The sequence below is a fragment of the Balaenoptera musculus genome, chromosome 8 (genome assembly GCF_009873245.2).
Source record: "Balaenoptera musculus isolate JJ_BM4_2016_0621 chromosome 8, mBalMus1.pri.v3, whole genome shotgun sequence".
Lineage (NCBI taxonomy): Eukaryota > Metazoa > Chordata > Mammalia > Artiodactyla > Balaenopteridae > Balaenoptera > Balaenoptera musculus.
Genome location: NC_045792.1, coordinates 61,151,257 through 61,175,417, shown reverse-complemented (window position 1 = coordinate 61,175,417; position 24,161 = coordinate 61,151,257). Strand labels below are relative to the sequence as shown.

At 41.6% G+C, this 24,161-nt stretch overlaps 1 protein-coding gene across 3 annotated transcripts in view; it reads right to left on the bottom strand.

Moving 5' to 3' along the window:
- SYT9 (synaptotagmin 9) overlaps positions 1-24,161 on the bottom strand; it is a 190,550-nt gene that overhangs the window by 112,994 nt on the left and 53,395 nt on the right. For all 3 annotated transcript variants that reach the window (XM_036861419.1, XM_036861417.1, XM_036861418.1), the window contains exons 2-3: positions 18,143-18,494; positions 10,189-10,735 (exon numbers count right to left, since the gene is read on the bottom strand). In XM_036861419.1, the coding sequence (XP_036717314.1) occupies positions 10,189-10,735; positions 18,143-18,494 (899 nt within the window). The remainder of the gene's footprint in view (positions 1-10,188; positions 10,736-18,142; positions 18,495-24,161) is intronic.

Below are 24,161 nucleotides of genomic sequence, written 5' to 3'. Positions count from 1 at the left end.
CCTGCCAATGCAGGGGACCCGGGTTCGAGCCCTGGTCCAGGAAGATCCCACATTCCGTGGAGCAACTAAGCCTGTGCGCCGCAACTACTAAGACTGCTCTCTAGAGTCCACAGGCCACAACTACTGAGCCTGCGTGCCGCAACTACTGAATTCTGCGCACCTAGAGCCCGTGCTCCGCAACAAGAGAAGCCACCGCAATAAGAAGCCCGCGCACCACAACGAAGAGTAGCCCCCGCGTGCCACAACTAGAGAAAGCCCGAGCGCAGCAACGAAGACCCAGTGCAGCCCAAAATAAATAAGTAAAAAAGCAAATGCATTGTCCCAGCACTTACACTACAATAAAAGCTATCAAAGTCAATCTTTCAGAGACCTGTAGTTTTATTGATCTCTTCCTTCAGATGTTCTGTTCTGCAGTTCTGCCCCTTTTCACTCCCTCTGAATAATCTAAACGTCCAGCGGATAACATGTCTGAGGGATCATGAATGGGAAAAACAGTAGGGTGGGATTCAGTGGGCTCTCATGAAGACAGCTCATTAGACCCCAGTGATGGCTGAACTCCACCCACATCCACATTATAGAAGGAGCTTGGCTTCTCTGTTGTCAGCTGGAAACCAGGGCTTTCCATGGGGTTTTTCAAATTGTTGGTTCCTTAGGACCAATCAGCCTTAGTGTTTTCAGCACTACATGCAGTGTTACTGGAGCAGGCTCCTATCAGCTGGCACTTGTTTGCCAGAGCCAATGTGAGAACCTTCGGCCAACTCCACCTTCAGTGATATTATATCGGCAGGTTGAAATCAGCCCTTCTGCAAGTATTTACACCATGGAAACAAGCAAATGCTACAAATCAGGTCCCCCTCCTATCCCCCACCCCCAGCCAGTTGTTAACACATCTACCAGAACACCACTGAATGTGACAAAGCCATAGAATCATATGATAACAACTCAGGACTCAAGGTATAATGAACGAACAGGATTAAATGAATAAACTTCTTCAGTCAGGAGGACCGCCTGTCCCATATTCATTCAACTGTGAAAAGCAAGCATCCTGGGCTTCCCTGAATACTTTTATCTTCCCCTGAGTGGTTCCAAGTATCCACCTTATCAGTCTAGAAATGGCCCCAGGGCCCTGGAAGACAGAACAGGAGGAAATTCCTAATCAACCACTGCAAAATATTGGACTTTGCAACCACTCACAAAGTCTAATTTTCCTGGAAATGCAAGGTTTTAAAATTCATAACATTAAAAGAAAGTCTATGCTGCTGCAAATTGCACCCTTCCCTTTTATGAACTGGGATCAATGCTGGCATAGAGGGAACCCTGTGACTTCTACTGTTACCATGTGAGAACTCTGGCATCTCCTCCAAAGCAGAGTCTAGCTGAGATGATCATAGGTCCTAGAGAAAGTCTCAGAACCAGTTTCTAAGTGGGCCATGAAGAGAAATTCCTGAAGTGCTCAGTGCCTATTTGCCAAGGAGCCAGTGATGAGTGGAGTGTACTAAAACTGCCAAGAGCGTAGGCACAACAGCCAACATTCACCCAGACCACTAAATTCATGCCCTCACAACTGTGACCTTCCCCCAGATACTATCTCCTCTCTTGTTGACTGATATACATCCCACAGAAATGCATTATATATTATTATTGATTGATCTGGCTTCAATAGTTGAGAGGTTTAATTAAACTATCGGTTTTACACTCAATAATTGCCTTTTTGTTCCTTCACAGGAAGGTGTGAGGATTAATTTTTATTTGACTGCTAACATTTATAAAACTCTTAATCTCCTTAGAGAAATAAAGAACAAAATTTTAAAAATTAGTTAATAGATTCAGCTCCGCATAACACCCCCCCAACCAAACCAGTCCCTAGAGCCTCACCAAATTAGCCCCTCATGAGGAACTTCATTTCATTTAGCAAGTGCTTATTAATTATTATCACTTCCAGACACAATTCTAGAGGCTAAGCCCAGAGTAATGAACAAGCTGGTAAGGTCTCTGCGCTCACAGAACTGTCTAATAGGGAAGAAAGAAAATTGAACAAATACCTATCAGAAAGTATAATGACACAAGAAAAAAATTTGTAACTATGTATGGTGACAGATGTTAACTAGACTTATTATGCTGATCATTTCACAATATATACAAATATAAGTCATTATGTTGTACACCTGAAACTAATGTAATGTTATTTGTCAATCATACTTCAACTATTTTTTAAATAAATAAAACATATACATCATTCATATAATAACAAGAATAAATAAACTTGCATTTTAAAGTCTTACATATATGAAAAAAAAAAGGCATGACAAATAATAATACAATTACAGAATATCATGGACGCATATACGAGAAAAACCTATTCTAGTCCAGGGCTCATATAAGAGTTGTCCAAGCAAGGGGCATTTAAGCTGGGATCTAAAAGCTCAGTACAAGTTAACAACGAAAAAAAGGGGAAAGAAAAGTAAACCAGCATATATGATAATTTTGAGACACCTTTTCATGAACAGACTGAAATGGCTGTTGAAAAACACTCCTAAGTCCTATTTGGCCATGATTCAGCTGTGTGACCCTGGCTGACTCTCTTAATGGCCCTCCACTTCAGTTTTATGTGCTAAATGAGGATTTTAGATTACAGGACCTCTTCAGGCTCTTTCTGGTATTCGATTGCAAGGCATTTAACATATATTATTAGTTATGTTAATAAATAATAGATACATACATAGATTATTATTTAGTTAGTACAAGTAAAAACTGCTCTTTTGAACAGGCTTTGAGCAATATACAACACAGTGTTTCAAACACAGGGTGGATGTTCACAGTGTGGATGTTCCAAGTAAAAATACTAGATTACGAAATCCTTTTTAACACATAGCAGGGCTGATAGAACAAAAACGGAATTTTTCAGGGCCGGAAACAATGAGAAAGCATGAATGTAGAGAGGTAAGTAAGTTGTGGAGCTGGAGTTTGAATGGAGGTAAATGTGAATCTCTGGTGGCTTAGTGCCTGAGTTTTAGAGGACTGTGGGAGAATCCTGCATAAATGTTGGAGTCCTAAAGACTGAGGGTCACATCCTTAAAGGATAAACAAAACAGAACTTCTGCCTAAATAAGTAGACATTGGAAATACACCCTGTCTTGGACTTAATCTAGGTAAAGCAAGAAAAAATAACCCCTTCCAGGTTCTAACCATTAATACAAGCCTGTACTTACACAGTTGGAGTTTATATCCAGCCTATTTCATTGTCCAAAAACCCTCAAGCTCAAAATTTAAAGTTATTCCATGTTGGTAGTTTGCCTAGGCACCTGGTAGAAGCAATCACAAATCATCTCTGAAGGAATGCACTTTAAACTCAAAGCTTGAAAATGTCTACCGATAAAGTTCTAAGCTAGATGAGCTCACAATCACAAATAACTAAATCCAGGAGACAACAATGCATGATGAGTAAGAGTTGATGGAAATGTCAAACAAAAGAATCAGAGATGCAAAGATTATAGCTACTGTAATTATAAGCAGCAGAATATAAAAATGCCTATGTATGAAATGGTAAAAGAAATAAAAAAGAGAATTGAAAGTATGTTTAAAAAAAAAGAGAGGGCTTCCCTGGTGGCGCAGTGGTTGAGAATCTGCCTGCCAATGCAGGGGACATGGGTTCAAGTCCTGGTCTGGGAAGATCCCACATGCCGTGGAGCAACTAGGCCCGTGAGCCACAATTACTGAGCCTGCGCGTCTGGAGCCTGTGCTCTGCAACAACAGAGGCCACGATAATGAGAGGCCCACGCACCGCGCTGAAGAGTGGCCCCCACTTGCCGAAACTGGGGAAAGCCCTCGCACAGAAACGAAGACCCAACACAGCCATAAATAAATAAATAAATACAATTTTTAAAAAAAAAGAAAAAGAAGAAAAAGAAATTTAGAAGTGTGAAAAAAAAAAAAGAGAGAGGCTTAGGCAAATGTGAAAATGCAGCAAATAATACTTCTACAAATGGAAAGAAGTTAATGACAGACTTTTCCAGAACTGATAAAAGGACACAATCTCAGATTCAGGAAACCCAATAAATCTCAGTCAGGGTAAATAAAAATAAATGCCCACTTAGCAACGTTATAGTTAAACTACAAAACACTAAACAGGAAAGCAAGATCTTGAAAGCAGTAAGAAAGAAAAGAAACATTACATACAAAAGAATAAATATTAGACTAAATGTTGACTTCTCTGAAGCAATTGAAGGTCAGGAAACTATGGAATGATAGTTTTACAATCAGAGTAGCTGAGAGTTTTATGCCCCACACCCCAATTTTTATACCCAGAAAAACGATCTAAGAACAACAGCAAAATAAAGACATATTCAGGACTATGGCTTTCAGTTGAAGGTTATTGCCAGCCTATGGATACTCCAATGAAGGCATCTAGGGGAATAAATATCCCAACCTCACTCTCCCCCCTTCCTTATTTTCTGAACTAATCAGAAGCCAGAGACTAAGGGAGCCCTTTTCAGTTTGAAGAAAAATAAACAAAAACCCCCAAAGCCTCCAGGGGCCCTGAGCAGGAACAAATGAGAGGTATCCAAAATAATTCTCCCAGATAGTTTCATAAATCAAGAATTACCTTGATTCCAAGCCAGATAAGGGCCATACGAGAAAGTAAATTACACGTATCACTCATGAGCACAGATGCAAAAAATACTAAACAAAATAGCAAACCGAACTCAGCAACGTATAAAACAGGCAATATATCAAGGCAAGTCTGGACCATACTAAGAATATAAGATTGACTCAAAATTAGAAAAATGATCAACCTAATTGACCAAAATAGTAGGTTAAAATGAAAAAAAAAAACCCACAAGCATAGCATTTGATAAAGTGAATGTTTGTGATAAAAAGGCTGAGTTAAAGGGAACCCTTGTACACTGTTGGTAGGAATGTAAATTGGTGCTGCCACTATAGAAAACAGTATGGAGGTTCCTTAAAAAACTAAAAATAGAGCTACTATATGATCCAGCAATCCCACTCCTGGGCATATACCCAGAAGAAATGAAAACCATAATTCGAAAAGATACATGCACCCCTATGTTCACAGCAGCACTATTTACAATAGCCAAGAGATGGAAACAACCCCAGGGTCCATCAACAGATGACCAGCTTAAGAAGATGTGGTAAACATACAATGGACTATTTACTCAGCCTTAAAAAATAATGAAATATTTCCATTTGCAGCAACATGGATGGACCTAGAAAATATTATACTTAGTGAAGTCATACAGGGAAAGATAAATACTATCTGATATTACTCATATGTGGAATCTAAAAAATAATACAATTGAATCTATATACAAAATGGAAACAGACTCACAGACATAGAGAACAAACTTATGGTTACCAAAGCGGGGGCAAATTAGGAGTATGGAATTAACAGATACAAATATTATACATAAAACAGATAAGCAACAAGGATTTACTGTATAGCACAGGGAATTATAGTCAATATCTTGTAATAACCAATAATGGAATATAATCAGAAAAAAATAACTGAATCACTATGCTGTACACCTGAAACTAACACAATATTGTTAATCAACTATACTTCAATTTAATAAAAGGCTTAGTCAACTAGGAATAGAGGGATACATTCTTGATATGATAAGACAACCACGATACATCTGTAGCAAAATCATACTCAATGGAAATGTTAAAAACATTCCATTTAAAAGGAATAAGTCAAGGATGACTAGTACCACAATTATTATTGAGCACTGTAAGGAAAATCCTAGTCTGCGCACTAAATTAAAAATAAAAGGTATACGGGTTAGAAAAAAACAAACAAAACTATCATAACTCACACATGACTGATTATCTACAAAGAAAATTCAGAAGCATCTATAAATTATAAGTAATAAGTTTTAAAAAATTGCCAAATAGAAGATAAATATATAAAATTTAAACTGCATAACTATATAGCAACAATAGAAAATGCAATTTTAGAAAAGATACTATTTAAAATAACAAAAAATAACATAACTAGCAATAAAACTAACAAAATACATGAAAGACATCCTCATGTAGAAAATTATAAGCCTTGAATGAAAGACTTTAAAGGAGAACTAAATAAATGGAGATGTGCACTATGACCATGAATAGAAAGACTCAATATCACAGAAGATGCAAAATTTCCCTGAATTTATCTACAGACTTCATAGAAGTCCAAACACCAGAAAGAAATTTTAATTTGACAATCTGATTCTAACAGTTATGAGGAAAGTCAAGTATCAGCCAAGACTGAACTGAAGAAAAAGCAGGCTGGATGATTTTCTCTTCCAGATGTTAAAGCTTATCATAGAATGGTAGTAATTTACAAGTGCTATTGGTAGAGATACTCAAATAGAAAAATCGATAGAAAAGGGAATCCAGAAACAGACTCTTCCTATATAGAGACCTATACAGGACAGAGCATACACTGCAGATTATTGGGAAAATATGCCAGAAAATTGGTTATCCATATAGAAAAAGAAATATGGGTGTCTTATGGACGGAATGTTTGTGCCCCTCCAAAATCCATATGTTGAAGCCCTAACCACCAGTGTGATGGTATTTGGGTCCTCTGGGAGGTAATTAGGTTTAAATGACATCAGGAGGGTGAGGCCCCCATGATGAGATTATTGTCCTTACAAGAAGAAGAAGAAGAGAGACCAGTGCTCTGTCTCTCCACCATGTGAGGACACATCAAGAAGGCAGCTATCTGCAAGCCAGGAAGAGGGCTCTTACTAGGAACTGAATCTGCTAGCACCTTGATCTTGGACTTCTCAGCCTCCAGAACTGTGAGAAATAAATTCCTGTTGTTTTAACCACCTAGTCTATATACTTGGTTATGGCAGCCCAAGCTAACACAGGATGCCTATATTACATTTCACAATGTAACTGGATTCTGGGTGGACTAAAATTATAATTAGGAAAGGCAGAACTTTTAACCTTCTAATAGAAAATATAGGAAAAATATCTTTATGACATAGGGTAAGAAAGGATTTCTTGAACAAGACAGAAAAGTGCTACTTACAATAGAAAATATTGATACATTTTACTACATTAAACATAAGAACCTCTATTGATCAAAAATACCATCAAGTGAGTATAAAGCCAGCTATAAATGAAGAGACTATGTTTGCAATACACACAACCAACAAAGGATTGCATCTAGACTATATAAAGAACATATATCAGTCAACAGGGAAAAGAAAACTATAGAAAAAAAAAAACAATGAAAAAGTGCTGAACAAACATTTAGCAAGAAAGGAAATGTGAATGACCAATGAACATATCAAAAGACGGTTAACTTTGGTGGCCAAGAATATACAAATCATATTCCATTTTATGTGCATGCACATGCACACATATTAAACAGTGTGGCGACTGCAAGAGCTGTGGAGACTGTGGAGCATTAGTAACTGTCATACCTTACAGTGGGAGGGTCATCTTGTACAGCCACGGTGGAAAAACGAACTCGGCATTGTCTAGAAAATTTGAACACATGTGTACTTTTCCTCTATCAGGGCTACACCCTAGAGAAATTAATGCATGTGTGAACCAGGAGATGTGCATAAAAATGTTCTCTGCAGTATTATTCAGAATCATAAAAAACTAATCACAACCCAATATCATCAGTACAAGAGAGCTAATTTGTGTATATAACACAATGGAATTTTATACAGTAATGAAAATACATGAACCACAGCTCCATTCACCTCTATTGCTAAATGTCAAAATCAATGTGGACTGAAAAAAAAAAAGTCAAAGAAGAGCTATGAAAAGCAGAAACAGACAAAACTGAACAATACATTGTCTTACAAATAAAATTCAGGATAGTGGTTTCCTCTTGGCAGGAATGGGCTGAGAGAATGTGACAGGGGAGGACAACCCAGGGGTCATCAGCAAAGTACTTGGTGGTAGTCTGCTCTTCAGCTGAGGGGTGGGTCATGACTACTCTTTTAATTTCCCTCATTAGTCTGTATGTGTATAGCATATACACTGTGTGACATATATGCTATACTATAAAAGTGAAACCTTGGTAAATCTCATACTTTCATTCTCAGTCTCTGTACAAAGTCACATGCAAAAAAGCACAAACAGCCCCAAATAGCAATTTTTAAATGGAATTTTTTTTAAATGGCAGATTACGAAACAACATGTAATTCCATTCTCAGGACCTCCTTTCTCCTGCTAGCCATCCAAAGGCCTAGATCAATGCTCAGAATATTTATTGTTTGCCTGAGGAAACAACTGAGAATTTCGAGGCTTTTAGCCTTATTGGTTTTCCTCCTTGATAAATAATTTCACATTCTCCTCAACTCTGTGGAAATGCAGGATTCTCCGTCAGTGGATGGAAAACTCGTAGTCACAGGAGAGTGCTACAATGGCAGTGATCTCAGGGCCAAAAGGTCTCTGCAGGCTGTCATTCTATATTCTCATCCCATGGGAAATAGCTCTAAGAGACCTGCCCACCAGGGATCAGCCTTATCCAGATTTTTATCAGCCACTGTGCACTCAGTGTTACTCTTTCCACAGTCTTTAGAAGGCAACTCACAGCAGGATCCCTGTTGAGATTTCTAATAACCACTCCAGCTATTATTTTACGGAATCCATTAGTCAAAAAATATAAAATGATGTCACACACCAGATGATATGACCAACCTCCCTCTACCAAGACTCATCACTGCTGGCCAGCAGTATCTCAGGGGACTTGGTAAGAACTCCAGTGAGACAGTTCATTCTTGAGCCATTCATCCCTTAATATCAGCAGCCTGCCCATTTTGTTTCTTTAAAGCTTCTAAAGTTGCCTCCTGATTTTGGCAATTGGGATTTGGGATACAATCCTTGCCACCCACAGCATCCATTTTTTGGTTTACAGATATCACAATCTTTCAAGTTTGAAGAGATCTGTTCCTTCCCCAATCTCCCATATCACCTTAGTTTCACAATCTGATGTTCTCTGCACCTTTCCCAGCTCCTTCTTTTCTTTCCTCATCATTATGATAAAGGCCAGCAAAACTCCATGTTCCACTTTGCTTATTTGAGTAGCAGGACAAAGCTGGCACTGGTATCACATAGGATGTGAAGAGAAGGTGTCCCTTGGAATACGAGTCCCCAGTTCACAAAAGTGGCTGAGATGAGAGAGTATCAGTGTGGGTATTTGGTCACTGGGAAGAGATTTTGTGTGTTTCCTTCCTGAGCAGAGTGAGAGCCTTTCACTAAATGGGCTCCAAACTCAAGCTAGATCATCATCCGAGCGGAGTAAGGATTATGGTGCTTGCTGTCTTGGATGCCAAGACAGAGAAAGAGAACAATATCGCCCTCAGAAGATGAGCTAACAAAGCTGCCTGAGCGAATCTGGACAGGGAAAATAAACAAGTGGCCTTAAAATATCAGAGTCCCCTAAGATAGCCCAATTTTCCTTTCTATTTCAGGAGCATCAATACACCTCTGCAGATAGTGAAAAGGATGCAAATGGAGTAAAAATATCACTGCTGCAATATTGTGTTTAAATGTAAACATGGATATATGGCAATACTACATAGCACTTCTGCCCTCTCTCCTGAGCTCTAAATAGGATTTGATCTTGTACAGATTAGTTTTGCCAATATCTGTAGATGTTTTCAGACTGACCTCCCTGTAACTTTGATTCTGTATTTAAAAATGTGGTGCCAACCCTTCCCAATCATTCTCACTTCTGGGATTAAAGCTGAAGATCTGATCATGGGAAATGCTGCTGAGCTGACCTGAGAACATGGCAAGGGCTTAATGCTCTCAGAGAGTAAGGCAACGGTCTCTCAGCTGCAGATAACAGTTAATAGGATGCCAGGATCCATTTAGCACAAACAACCTAAGAAAGCTCCAAAGAAAATGAGGTAAGGAGGACGGATAATATCTAATGCCTATTAGGGAATTGCTTAGAATTAGAAAGTAGAAAAGAGAGAATGTTATTAATATTGCTTTCATGAGTAATTCTCGGAAACTGCAAAATGAATATTGTGAAAGATTTGTTTTTGGAAAGGTACAAGGAGGTTTGAAGCAATAGCTCTAAGTACATTGAGATACATTTTATACTCTGCCCCCCACCAAATAAAATAAGGTATAAGTAATCTGTTTGCATGCTGACCAAGAAGCGCCCTTCCCCCAACCAAAATGAAGAAATGTTAGACTCACATTGGTGACATATTCGATATCCTTCCAAAGGATGCACTCCCTGGGGAAATCAGTCAAGTCTAAGAAGTGATCCACCACCACTTGGCCGATTAAGTCATGGCGAGAGAACCTGTCAAAGTCATAGACAGAGAAGTGAAGCTTCCGGGCTACAAGGTCATTGTAGGGAACCGGAAACAAAAACACTTCATCAAACACAGGGTTCAGGGTCTTCCTGTGAACTTTAGTCTGGTGTTTCGTTTTCCGATCGGGAAGCAAATAGATCTTGACATAAGGATCTGAAGTCCCAGAAAAGTCCTTGGCGGGCAAATTGACAGCTTTGTGAATCTTCACTATGAGTTGCTCTAAGTCACAGTCATATTTTAAAATGAAGTTCAGCTTCCCACAGGCTTTGCTGTTACTCCTTTTCCCATCCTCATTATCCAATGACCTCTGCTTATATAACTCCGGTTTAATTCGACCAATTCCAGTCAACTGTTCCTGTTTTTGAAGCTGTTGGATATTGAAGTCTGGGTTTGACAGGTTGAGTTGTCTTCGGATTGAATTATGCCTTGAGTGAAGAGAAAGAGAGAACAAAGTTATAACCTCATTAGCTCCAGGTCTTCCAGAAACTTGTGCCTGGGATGTAGGGAGACTGATTAACACACTGTTAAAAGCTTAGATCTGTGGGCTTTTTTTTGGCCTATATTCAAAATGCTCATCAATGCAAGTAAGCTGCTCCCCAAGGCTTGAAGCTCAAAATTGAGGCCTGGCATCAGGAAATGAACTTACTAACATGTGACCTCGGAGCTTTAAAGGTTTAATGCACTTTCTAAACTGTCTAATATGCCATTAAAGAAGCTTATTCAGCTGGTGGGAGGTAAAGATTTGTACAAACTGGTTTAAAAAATAAAATTATTCACCTTGATATATAGTATCATCCTGAAACGGAAATAGTTAGCTATGTGTTACCTGAAAAAGAATGGATCTTTCTCTAAATTACACAAAATTTCCTGTCACTGGCTTTTAGCCTACTAAGGCTGCACATTCTTACTGGGTCAAATCAAATCATTTCATTATGAGAACACAGTTTTTGCTCTTCTGGAAATGTATGTGACAGGATGTGTCTGCTTGTAGGGGACTCTGTTGACTCTGACAGGTGCAAGTGCCAGCTCCGTGGCCGCGCTACTGCTGAACCACAGGGGTGATTAGTGATGAGGAGGAAGGGTTTTATTTCTGTAACAAACACTGAGGGTATAAAAATTAAAGGTAAGCTACTATAAATGTACATAGGGATTCAGTTAGAGAAGGCTGGAAACTGATATTTGCAAATTAAATATTTGCTATCAGAATCTACTCTTCACCCTATAAACTTATTGGTTTGGGTTAAAAATTTCCCTGAAATTCTCTTTGCCTTACCTTGCGTGGGTCCTCACAAAGTGAGAGAAGTAGTCATTACATACAAAGTTGTCTTTAAGGTTATTTTTGTTTGTTTTTAGCTCAGAGTTCAGAGCCATTATATTGTATTTTGTGCAGCCTCTCAATAACCTTAATTAAAATAGCCTCTCTCCACCAGAAGGTGAAAGGGAACAGTCAAGCTTTCTCTGAGGGGTTGGTAAATAGTTGAAGAGGCAGAGTAAAGATCAGAGTTTGTCTTCTTTTCCTTTCTTAAGACTACTTTATGAAATAAAGACATAAAAATGGGATCAATAGGCCCCGAAACGTGTTTGAAATTATTCTCCCTTGTCATACAGATGCTGTGATGTCAAACATTCCTCTTCATCCTAAAATACCCTCCTGACTACTAATCACCCACATGGTACAACAAGAGCACAATCCCAGAGCTGTCACTTGAACCTGTCACAGCCAACAGAGTCCACACCCACCACACACATTCCCACATGTGCAAAAACTGTGTGGTGTGAATGTTTCTCTTGTGGGATTTAAATTTCTTACAGAGAAATCCACCATCTTAAGTTTTCACTGGATCTTCTGATTTTTCAGGGGGAGGAAGAGAGTCAGGGGAATGATGTTAGGCACCTACAACTGGTTCTCTGTACTAGTACAGCCAGGTCCGTCCCCTGCCTAGATGTTGAACCTCTGCAGTGCTAGAACAGAGCTTTAATCCTGCTCTATTGGGATCTCTGGGCAGAAAGGTCTGGCAGGGAGCAGCAAGTATCCAGCCATATGCAGAGGCCATAAGTGGCTGGTACCAGCTCCAGCTTCCTCTGCCGTTGATTTTTCTCTCCAGGCTGGATTCAAACAAGGGCCCTACTTGAGTCTGGAGTCAGTTCCCACCTATGATGGGCCATTCTGGGTGCTATCTAGTTAGTCAGTGGTGCAATTTAAATACTAAAAGTACACCTTCAAGACCAACTAGGTGTCTTGAAGCCAACTACCTCCACTGGATCTTAAGAAAGAGGACATTACTGCAATTCAACAAATTTGAATGTGCGAAGCAAGGGGTCAGGTAGGGTGGAAGAGACAGAGAGGCAAAGCCCAGTCACTGCCTTCAAGGAAGTGCCTTGCCAGGAGTAAAGAGATCGTCATACACTGACTATAAATCAGGGCAGAGGGGGATAAGAACTGACCGGAGGTTAGGGAGAGGGAGAGAGGAAGGCCTCTGGCTAGGGAAACTGTCACGGATGAGACAGTACTTGAGCCAAGCCTACCTACTTCACCTGGCCTCATACTTCTCAGCCTCCCAGCTGATGCTCTAGACCTCAACAGGGAAATTAACTAAGTTTCCCTCTTGGCTCCCAGCTCTCCAGCAGGATGGGACCTTCAGCTCTTCTGTCCCGGCAGCTTTCACCTCACACATGCCCATATCTTCCATTCCAGGCTCCATTAAGAACCAGAGCTCAGAATCTCCAGCATCCCTCCCATCGCTGGATTTCCCCTGCAACCATGGACAAGTGTACACTCTTCTACCCTCCCTCATCTCAGGGACCCCAGCTCAGAGGGGAAACTTGGCCTATCCCTTCCCTGGTTTGGGGTACCAGTGTTTACAAGGCTTTGGGGGGTCCAAAGACAGGAAAGACAGAAGGAAATTGTGACTTCAGAACCATCACAGTTTTCTTTACAAAGTTCAAGTCACGACAGGGAAATTTGGAAACAGGAGAAACAGGCCTTCTTGGAATCTTCCCTTGTGATGGAGAGGAGAGGGTTGGGTTGTTCTGAACCACAAACAGACAGAAGAAGGGGGAGTAGCAGATGGACAGACACAGTTATCTGACTACAAGGGTAGGAGGAAATGGGAATCTGAGGCTTTCTTGTTCTGGGATTCGGAGGCCCTTAGAGTGAGTGAGATAATGGAGATGCAGGCATCAGGCCTCGGACGGTGGAGGTGTGGGGTTAAGTGCAGCTGGATACACTGAAGTATGTCCTGCTCCCACCCTCCCCCAAGTTAAAAAGGCATGAAACCTTGGTGTCGTCAAATATTTTATCCCATTACTAAAATGAGCCTATGTCCACCAACACTTTCTCTAAAGTAGCTCACATCTCATGGCTCTTTCCATTCCCACTGCTTCCAATTGAGTTCAGGTCCTCATCATCACAGGTCTGAACTGGACCCCTATATCCAGTCTTCACCCCATCCCACGCATCTTATACACTCTTGCCAGATTAATCGTCTAAAGAACAATCTGAGCACTTTAATATGTGTAATTGGTGCTCTTTTGTATATTTGCCCTTTCAAGGCCAGGGCTATATCTTTTCTCCCTCTTTATTACTAGCACATAACATAGAACTTTGCACATAGCAAATGTTTAATACGTGTGTCTAGAGTAAATATATAAATGCCATGGACATAATCGTTTCTGATAATTAAATCTCAGTAGAGAAAATACATATTTACACCTGGTTTCAGGGTCTCATGGAAGTTGAGAGAGGTCTAGGCAACTTCCATTTTTGAAGCTGTCAGTTTATTAAAATCTGAAGAAATAACTAAAAGAGTAATTCAAAAAGTTATGTTTTAAATGTTTACATCTAACCAATGCTCTCAACACATAAAAATATATAGCTTAATAAAACTGTGCTACTCCTAGAGTAATTGCAGCACTTAATCCTAGTGGGCCACTTACTGGAGTTGTGGCCAGTAATGGGACTCAAATTTAGAAGACTCAAATTGTCGTCTTCTTTCAATTCTGTCAGAGTATTTCTGTGACTCTAAGGATTGCTTAATTCAGAGACAAGCTCAAAAGTCTAAATGTAAGGCTCTGATGAATGTGAGACCTGGGACAAGTGCCCTTCCATTGGCTTCATACCATTATAGGCTCTACTCAGTTTATACTTTTGTGCTTTGCCATTTTTGTCAGCAGAACATGAGAAAAGTTGCCTGATATTGACGAATGTACTCTGTCAGTCATTCATGAAAAATTCCACTATGTGCCAGAGGCTGCACTAGGGGTTAGATATATAGGGAGAAGCAGAGCAGATATGGTCTTTGAACTCACAGAACTCAGAGTCTAGAGGGGGGTATAGGCAATAAACAAACAATCGTAGAGTTAGAAATAGATTTTAATCCTGTGAAGAAGTGAAAGTAAGGCAACTTGTGGGAAAATAAAGAGTGGGAGGGAGTGGAGGAAAGAACACATACTTCAGATAGGGTAGTGAGGGAGACCTTTCTGAGGAGGTGACACTTTAGCAGGGACATTAAGGCTGCAAAGGAGCCTGGCATGGCAAAGGAAAAGGAAAAGCATTCCAGGCTGAGGGAATAGAATGTGTGAAGGTACCAAGGCAGGAAAAGTCAGGGATACTGAAGGAACCAAGAGAGAAGCTAGTGTGGATGGAATGTGATGAGCTTTTTCGGGTGAGGCCTCTTAACTGAGTCCATGTTAACAGGGTCCTCTGGGTTGGTGCCACATGGTGGCCTGGCTGGGAGGTGAGGCCGATAGCTGACAGCAGCAGACTGTGGCAGTATTACACAGGCCTTAACAGACCTGATAAGGAGTTTGTGGTGTGGAAATTGAAATTTTTATAAAGCCAAAGTATTTTAAAGGAAATTTGAGAAGACTTAAAAAAAGAACAACAGATTGAACTTTCATCTTGGGACGTGAATCAGGAAATGGATTAGATGGCCTTTCAAGGTTCCTTCTATTTTGAGGATCCAGGGATTTTCATATATTTGGAGTACAGACCTCTGAAATGTTCTGGTATTGAAAAGTTCTAAAAAAAAAAGATCCACATTCCCAGGATATTAGGTCATTATACAAAAGGGATTTCATCCAAATTGAAAGGAATTAACAGGAATTTTGGAGGGTTCTCATAGTAACTGAGCTAACCAGAAACAGAATGCAAACATGCTTGATCTTGGAAGAACAAAAGAAAGTCATCCTGACCAGAAACATTCTTAGAAGATGGAGCAAAGCTCATCTTTAGGACATTCCAAAAGGCGGTGGTGGGAGCCACACATATCCAAGCTGAAGAGGCCAGATGACAGTGGGACTTCCGACGCAAATGCCATGGCTGAAGCTGTGCCAATCGCCATGACAGTGGGGAGGCCTTAACTGGGAGTCTAAGCTTTGTATGCTCTGGGCTGAGCAGGTGCCCAGGGAACTTTGGGACAAGTGATAACAGCTGCAGGAGGGAAGCAGTAAGAAAGAAAGTGACAGCAGTGAGAAAGTAAAGATCATAATGAGAAAGAAGGGAATAGAAATAATAACTAGCAGAGCAGACTGTTTAGAGCCATCTCAGCAAAGAGTACCCTCCCTCTCCCCAAATATGGTATGAAAAATGCTACTTAAAAAAGAATGTTAAAAATGTTCTGGAGCATCAAGGAAATTTCATTCATTTTGCCTGCTCTGTCAGTAAAAAGGCTTTGTGTGTGCGTGTGTGTTTATAACACAACCCTAAAGAATTAGAAGACTACACCCTTCTTATTATGGAAAGACCATGAGTCAAAGATATGTATTTCTAGACATAACCCATAAAACTAGGTCAGCAGTAATTTAGTTAAGAATGTTTGAAATGCGAAATGATGCAAATTATCAGTATTAGGTCAAATGCAGCTGGAAAGAGTTTAGTTTTCTTATGGTAGTCAGATATTACCAAACTTGGTTTTGGCCATCAGAAGAGAAAATTTAATTGCATGACTCCAAAACTAGAATAAGTCTAAATGTAAAATGCATTTTACAGGGATAATTCCTTCCCTCTCTCTTTTTAGTTTTCTTTTTCCTCCTACCCAATTTCTACAAATCAGTGGTGAAGATATCTACAGTTTTTAGTTTTAAATGAAATCTATTTTTTGATATGCAGGTTACTTATACATTTTTCTAGGATAAACATTGTAATAATTATAGTGATATGATTGCTATCAATTCATTAGAATTATGGCAGAGTCCTCAGACCTATAATCTAATAAAAACACAGTACCATCACTCTGTATTGATGGAAGCCAGATCAGAAAAATTAACATGCAGAGTCAAACCAGATAGGAGACAATTTCAATGGAGACCCCACCTGAAGGCCCTACTTACTGAAGCACTGAAAGGATTTTATCACGAGTCTGCACCACCGCACAAACTTCACGGCAGCATCAGACAGAGCTCCAGTTATATTTAAGTCTTAAATCTGAAGAGAAATCCTAATGATAAAATCTGAGGATTTCTTCTAAATCAAATGGCAAACAACCATCCATTTCCTCACAGAGGAATATTTTAGGTAAAGCTCTCTAATTCAGAATTGGAAATGATGCTAAAATAGCTTTCTGAAAAAATTAAATTATAAACTGTCATATTGCATCCTACTTAATGTGAATGAGCAGAGTCTCTAGGATAAACTTGATTAACATAAAAAAGGGTAAGATCTTATTTCTGTTTCTAGAGAACAAATAAAAAAGATTAAAAAAAAAAAACAAACCCCAAACTGTGCTTGTACTTTCCAAATAACAGCACATGCTATTCCTCCAGCTATCACTCAAGCAAATATTCTCGTTTTAAAGAAAGCTGCTTTCTGGGTCTCTTTTCCTGAAGTCTCTTATTGAGAGTGAATTTTTATATACAGTGATTCAGAATTGGCTGCTGAGCCTCAAAGCCACCTGTATGCATCTGAGTCTTGGGAGAGGCAGGTCTCAATGATGATGATGATGAAAGCAGCACCGAAAGCAAAATGGCAGCTCAGGGTGTGAAGCAGGTGCTAGATGCAGCCTGTGCAAAGCACATGTGATGCACATGTTATCATCTCATTCTCAAAACCACCTATCACCGTTCCCCTCTCACAAGACGAAACAGAAACAGACGAAGGCTAAATAACGTGTCCAATATCATACTTGTAGGTAAAGCTAGTTCACTGGACCCCAGAGCCCTTGCTTTTTAATCACTGCACTATGTTATTTCTCTACTGCGCAAGAGCACAGAGCATGCAGCCCATGGAAAGAGAGCGACACTGGGCCTGGGTACTCTGGAGACCTTGCAAAGCCTGGAGATGGACAAAGACCTCCAGCCACTGGTGGACTCTACAGAGAGCCTGTGTGTGACAGCTAGGCTAGGTCAGAGGCACGGAGAATCAACGCCATAGCACTATGAGAGCAGCATGGAAGAGTGGGTAAAAACTTGGGCTCTGGTGTTGTTTGAACCGGGGTTCAAACCCTGACCTGGGTGCTTACCAACATATGACTTTGTTTCTTAATCTCCTTGACTTAAGTTTCTTCTTCTGTGAGATGAAAATGATAATAAGATCCATCTCACACAAAGGCTGTGAGCGATAATAAAATATTACACATGAAGTTCTCAGATAGTCCTTGACACGGTAAGTCCTAGCAGCGTTAACTATTGTTATTATGAACTAAGTACAGACTAAGCAGCGCTCAGGAACCTAACAGGAGTATAGGAAGCATCAAGCTTTCCATATTCATGTCTCTGATACCTAATGGACATGTGACAGGTTACAGGCTCCTTGGCTAGTCAGTGCTACTGCTGCCAAGAGAAGGGAACAGGGTGGTGCTTGCCTTGCATCCAGAAAGGAAGGGGGCATTACTGACCGAGCTGATGAGGTTGGCTCTGTGACTTGGCGCTGTACGCGGACGCCATGGGCACAGTTCTCCTGGTCCCCCGTCTGGGTCGAGAGGGGAATGTCAGGGGAGGTGTGGCTGATCTTCATGGAGGCGTCTGGACAAGGGGTGGGAGGGTCTAGGAAGCCCTCACTGTTCTCCTGCTCGTTGGTCTCTGTGTCCATGTAGTTAAGAGGTTCCTGATTGTTGTCTTTGCTACCAGAGAACAGGCCTCGTTCTCGCCACGGAACCCAGCAGAGTTTCCAAGACACGAAGAGAGACACGCCAAAGAGGGCGAGGCCACAGGCAGTGACCACAAGGGTCAGCAGGCTCACTGAGATATCTGCAAAGAAGCAAAGATCAAAGGTCAGTGGGATTGCTCCTCCCGTGCCCACCCACCGTACGGTGCGGGCAGAAAGACCCTCTCATCCATGCATCCGTCAGGAGTGACGGCAGAAGGCCAGGCTGGGCATGCTGCTGGGTCACCCGACTCTGAGGCAGGGACACTGAGGACTCAGATACAAGCGCAGAGGATGTAACGTGCAGGCATGTTTAGAAACAAACAGCCTGCAATAGCAAGAGACAGGGTGTATTCAGGGGACCAGGAATGCCCTGCAAGTCAACTGAGACCCTGTCCCTCGGCAATACAAAACATTGATATTCTGGGAGCAGGATAGCTTCAACTGTCCTTAAAAATTCCTCTGTCATCTCAGAGAGCAGTACAATATAAATTTGGGAATTGTTTAAGTAACATCTTTTTAAAACAAGAGAAATTAGAGTGCTTTTTTCCCCCTCTTTTTGATAGGAACTTTTAAGGGTCTAAGCAAAATGAAGCTCAAGTCCTCCCAAGCCTCAAGAATACCCACCACCTGGTGGTCAGGTGCCCAGGACCCGGGGACGATGGTCATAGTTTGGGTTTCCCCAGTAGCAGAACTGAAACAAGTATTCAAGGGCAAGAGGTTTATTTAGAAGGTGAAGAAAACACACGTAGGGAAGTAGGGAAGTGACCCAGGTAGGAGAGTAGGGAAGTAATCCAGGGGAGTAAGAAAGCAGCCAGTAAGGGGGGCTTTATCAAGCCAGTTACCACAGTGGGAGACCAGAGGTTCAGCTGCTAGGGAGGTTCCACACCCCAGAGACCAGGGGACTGGGTTATTCATAACATCAACCCCTTCAGTCATTGATTTGAGTGCAGCTCTCAAGAGGCATTTCTAACCTGCAGCATGGGTGGCAAGGTAAGTTTCTGTGGCCAGAAAATTCCCACATTTCAAATAAATGCAGGGCTGGCCTTGGAGGTCAGCAGGCACGTGCTCAAGTGTTAATGGAGTGGGGTTTTGGTGGGGGCAACAACATCTGCTACGTGGACCGCAGCCCCATGGCCTCAGCTAGGGTCCATGGCAGTGCAGTGTCCAGTGGCTGTGCACCCAATTCTCAGAACAAAGCCCAACCCTCTTGAGGTTTCCACCCCACCCTACAGTAGAGCCAGGGAAGCTGAGGCATCGACCTGAACTCATTCCTGGCACTGTGGTGCTATAAACTCCTCCCTTTAAAGGACACCCCTACCTGCCCTTGCTGGGCTCCATTACATCCTGGAGCCCCAAGGATTCTCCCCAGGTTCTGCCTTTACTGTCCATCATTAATACTTGTATTGCTTCAGCCAAAGTTTTCTGGCTGTCCATTACATGCCAGGGACTGTGCCAGGCTTTGGAGACGCAATGGAGAACGTGATAGACACACTCCTACCTTCACAGACTCATATTCCAGTGAAGGAGAAAATTAGGACTCAGCTACTTAATAGTCACAATTTCAACGATCCACGGCACACCAACAATCCATGACATGAGGCAGTTTGCATCTCTGCTGAGGCACGTGAACCCCTCCTGCAAGTCACTTACCTACGGAGTCAAGCTGACCACCTACTGTCCGTGTGCTTTTCAACATGACTCTGAAGGTACTTGATCATTCTTATGAAATGATAAAACAATTTCTTCATGAAAAATTGCTCTTGACAGAAAGCCAGCTGCCAGGGCTGGTGATGGATCTAATGTATCTCTCCTCTATGCCTCCCAATCAATCTCTGCCCTTGCGGCGAAACAATATTATGTTTCTGTTTGGAAACATGGGGGTTCCAGCTTCAACATGGGTAACTGAGCTCAAAATCTTTGCTTATCCCACTTCTCTCCTTAAATATCACTGAAATGGGATATGCAAACTATATAACTATGGAAAACAAGGACAGGTACCTTCTATCCATCGGTGAAGGAGTAATGCTGAGGAATTTCTGGGATTGTTTTAAAGGAAAAGCCAATCAGGGCTGAACACTTAACACAGGCAAATGAAGGGACACTGAGGGAAAAATAAAAATTAACAATCTCAGGTGCAGAGCAAAAAGGGCAGGGATGGGGGACAAGGAACAGAGTCAGTGGGGGCAAAGTACAGGGCACCAGAAATCACACCTCATGGAGCCCCAACTTGAGGTGGAGGAGAGCACGGTTTGGCCACAGGTTCCACGTGGCTCTGAGAGCTCACAGAGCAGGATGGAAGATTTGTTGGTGAAAACTTCCATGACAGGTGGTAGTACTGGGGGCACAGGGAAGGAGGAGGCCCCTCCCAGTTAATCAGGCTGCCACAGCAAACATCGGCCCCCACCTGCTCCAACGAGAGCGCCACAACACAGCGAAACCCCTTAATACATTCTGTAATCCAAACAGAGGCAAAAGCCCCTCCCTACATCCTGTTAATCACTTCAGCACTGTCCTGACACAGACACCACTAGGAGAATAGCATAGGCTGGAGGAGGCATACACCAGAAGGCAGTAAGGTTTAGGAGTGTGTCGTGATAATTCCATATTATTATTTACCAAATATTCACTCTTCCACACCATAGTGCCCCATCCAAGGAAGGAGCATAAATCCAAACCCCCTGATGTTGGTCTTGGCCACGTGACTTGCTCCGGTCAATGAAATATGAGTAGATGTGGCCCATGCCACCTTGGACCAGAGGACTCTTGGGCTCCCACCTTCTGCTGTGAGAAGAAGAGGTCTTAAATAGGGCTGATATTTCAGCCTGGGCGCCATAAAGGAAGACTTGTGGCATAGGCCCAAAGTCCAGAATGAGGAGCAAACTTAAACCTGACACACGGACTGGGGCAGGGCAGAAACTGATCCACAGATCCATGCGCAAAACGTAAAGAGTTGATGTTTTATTTAAGTCACTAAGGTCTCAAAGGTGGTTGTTACCATGGCAAAAAGTTGACTAATAAACATGACCATATAATTTATTGTCCAAGACTAAGATACTTTTAAGAGGGAAAAGAGGCGATATCAACAATCACATCAACAAGAGACTTTACCCAGGATTGTGCAGGACTATGGCACGCTGCATTTAGAATCCCACCTGAGCTGTGAACTCATCAGCTTGGTACAACATGGCCTCTCAGGGTTTACTTGGCATTGGCAACATGCTAAATAAGGTAAATCCCGGGCCCACGTCTGCTAGTAACCATAGGGCCCTGACCCAGCTCAAGAACGATTCCAGCTTGTTAGCTGACTCCCAGCTCACACACCCAAAAAACACCTTGCTCCCAAGTCCAGTCATGGGGGATCCAGGAGAGCAGGGGTCTGGTCTGAGCAGGCATTCAGTGTACATCTGATGCAGCCCACCAGAGGGCCCCGTGGCCACTTCTGTGTTTACTGTGAGTTAAGGCTGTGGCCTGTAGACTCCAGGAGCCGCTAGTCACATTCATAGTCAGGATAAATGTTTGTACATATAGTTACTACAGAAAATGTCTGGCAAATAGCAAGAGGGCCTTTTCCTCATTCACACAAAGGGGCCATGTAGGTGAGCAGGGGGCCAGGGAGCACCTGCCAGGAGAAACCAACAGCGACCCACACAGCCACACCAACCACTAAGTATAATCGTCAGAACTTCTGCTTGCAAACAGCTCAGGGTGCCCTCTACACACTCTATTTGTACTTTTCTCTTTTTTCAGAAAGAAGTACTAGAAAGTGGCTTCAGAGTCACTAAGGCCACACATACTACCCACCTCAGACCCACAGCCTCAGGAAAGGGAGTGGGAGAATCCACTTAGAATCACAAAATAGCTTTATTTAGAAAAGGAGTTCTTGCTTAAGTTAGGTGGTAGGTACATGTGCAATTGTTTTATTATTGATCTTTAAACTACATGTATTCTACATATATATCTATATATGTGTGTGTGTGTGTGTATATTCTTTGGCATTTATGTATATTTTACAATAAAAATTGAAAAAAAAACAGCACATAGTGACATCAAAATGTTATTATTCTAAAGATATTTTTCTGCAGAATAGAAAAGTGTAATTGGTCCTTCTGTCAAAGAGGCAAGAGAATAACCAGCTGGTGATTCGGGGATGAAAGGAGGCAAATGGTAACCCAGTTGTGATCCAGATCCCCAGAGGTGTTGCTGGTTGCGGGTGACAGTGCATGAAACTGTACCCAGAGCTGCCATGGAGAACATCCCTCCAGGGAAGATGTGGAGTGGGGTGCCTGATCGTCAGAACCCTTTTCTGCTGGCTACTAGCCCTCACCACAGGACAGGATGTACTGTAGCACTATCCCTGGACACCAGACACAAGACACCATGACACCCCTAGACCCAGCAGACACCCAGCTGGACACCTATGATTCCAAGGGATCCCTGCAAGCCTGAAGACTTGTTCTGGAATGACAAATATTACTGCCCAAGGAGCACAAAGCTTGAGCACCTACACTGCATATGGACAGAGGAACAGTAGTTGCCCCGCTGAACTGTGAAGCAACAGAAGGAGTATAGAAACTGATGACAACAACAACAAAATCATAGGACAAATGGGCCAAATCAGCAACTTGAAAGAGGCTAACCAATCAAGCTGAGTCATCAGAATAAATGGCACTTGACCTAACAAATTAATGCGAGAGACAAAGTAATTCCTATACTCAGTGAGATGTTTAAAACAGTGGCTAAGAGGGAGAAGCATGGTTGCAGCAGTACCCAGAATCCGACACGCCTGAGATCTCATCTGGTCTAACTAAGAAAAGGAGACTGTAGCCCTAGAATTCCACAGCCAGCCACATTATCACAAGAAGAAAGGAAAGGCATTTTCAGCCATCAGTGACTCAGAAAATATACCATTCGCCTACCCTTTCCAGCAATACAAGCTATGGAAATTCTCCAAATAAATAAAAATTTATGTCAGGATAGAGAACCCAAGAAGGGAAGGGCTTTCTAGAAAAGATACATACTTATATACTATGTATCACAAGAATTAGTGATAAGCAAAGAATACAGTAAAAAGTGTATTAAATCTGAATAATTGCTGGTTTTGAGGTTATGACGTTTAATGGAACTGTTAAGGAAAGAAACACTTAAAAGAGCAAAGGAATGGTAACTATACACATAAATTCCAACAATTTCAACAAAACGTGGGAGATGGAAAAAGGAAGGAAGTAAAAACAAATTAAATGGCCTACTGTTAGCAGGGAGAGATGACAGATACTTCAACTCGATGTTGATAAGGAAATATAGGTGCAAATATGTATATAAAATATTTAAGGGAGACTGATTCATAATGGTGCATATGCATATATATTTATGCATATATATCCTCTCTTTTCTGACACCCTGCCCCCATTAAATAATATGAAATAAATAAAAAGTATAAACAATCACAAAGAAAATAGCATGGGATGATCAGCAAACAAGGTTTTAAATTTTTTTTTCTGAAAGACAGTATGTGGATGGAGCTGTGGGAGAGGATGCCACAGGCCGCACCCCCCCAAAAGTGCAGAGGGAGATACACGTGAGAGGCAGGCAACCTGGCCCACTAAACTCATACAGGCTCAGGACACAGATATTTCCAATGTCGTGGCAGCTAAGACTAAGATGTTGAGCTGAAAACGAGGGCAGTGACTGAAAATCTTCACCAAATACTGTCTAGTCTGGTTAGGGAGAAACCAAGGCGACTAGTATTAGAACTATTGTCCAAGAGTAGA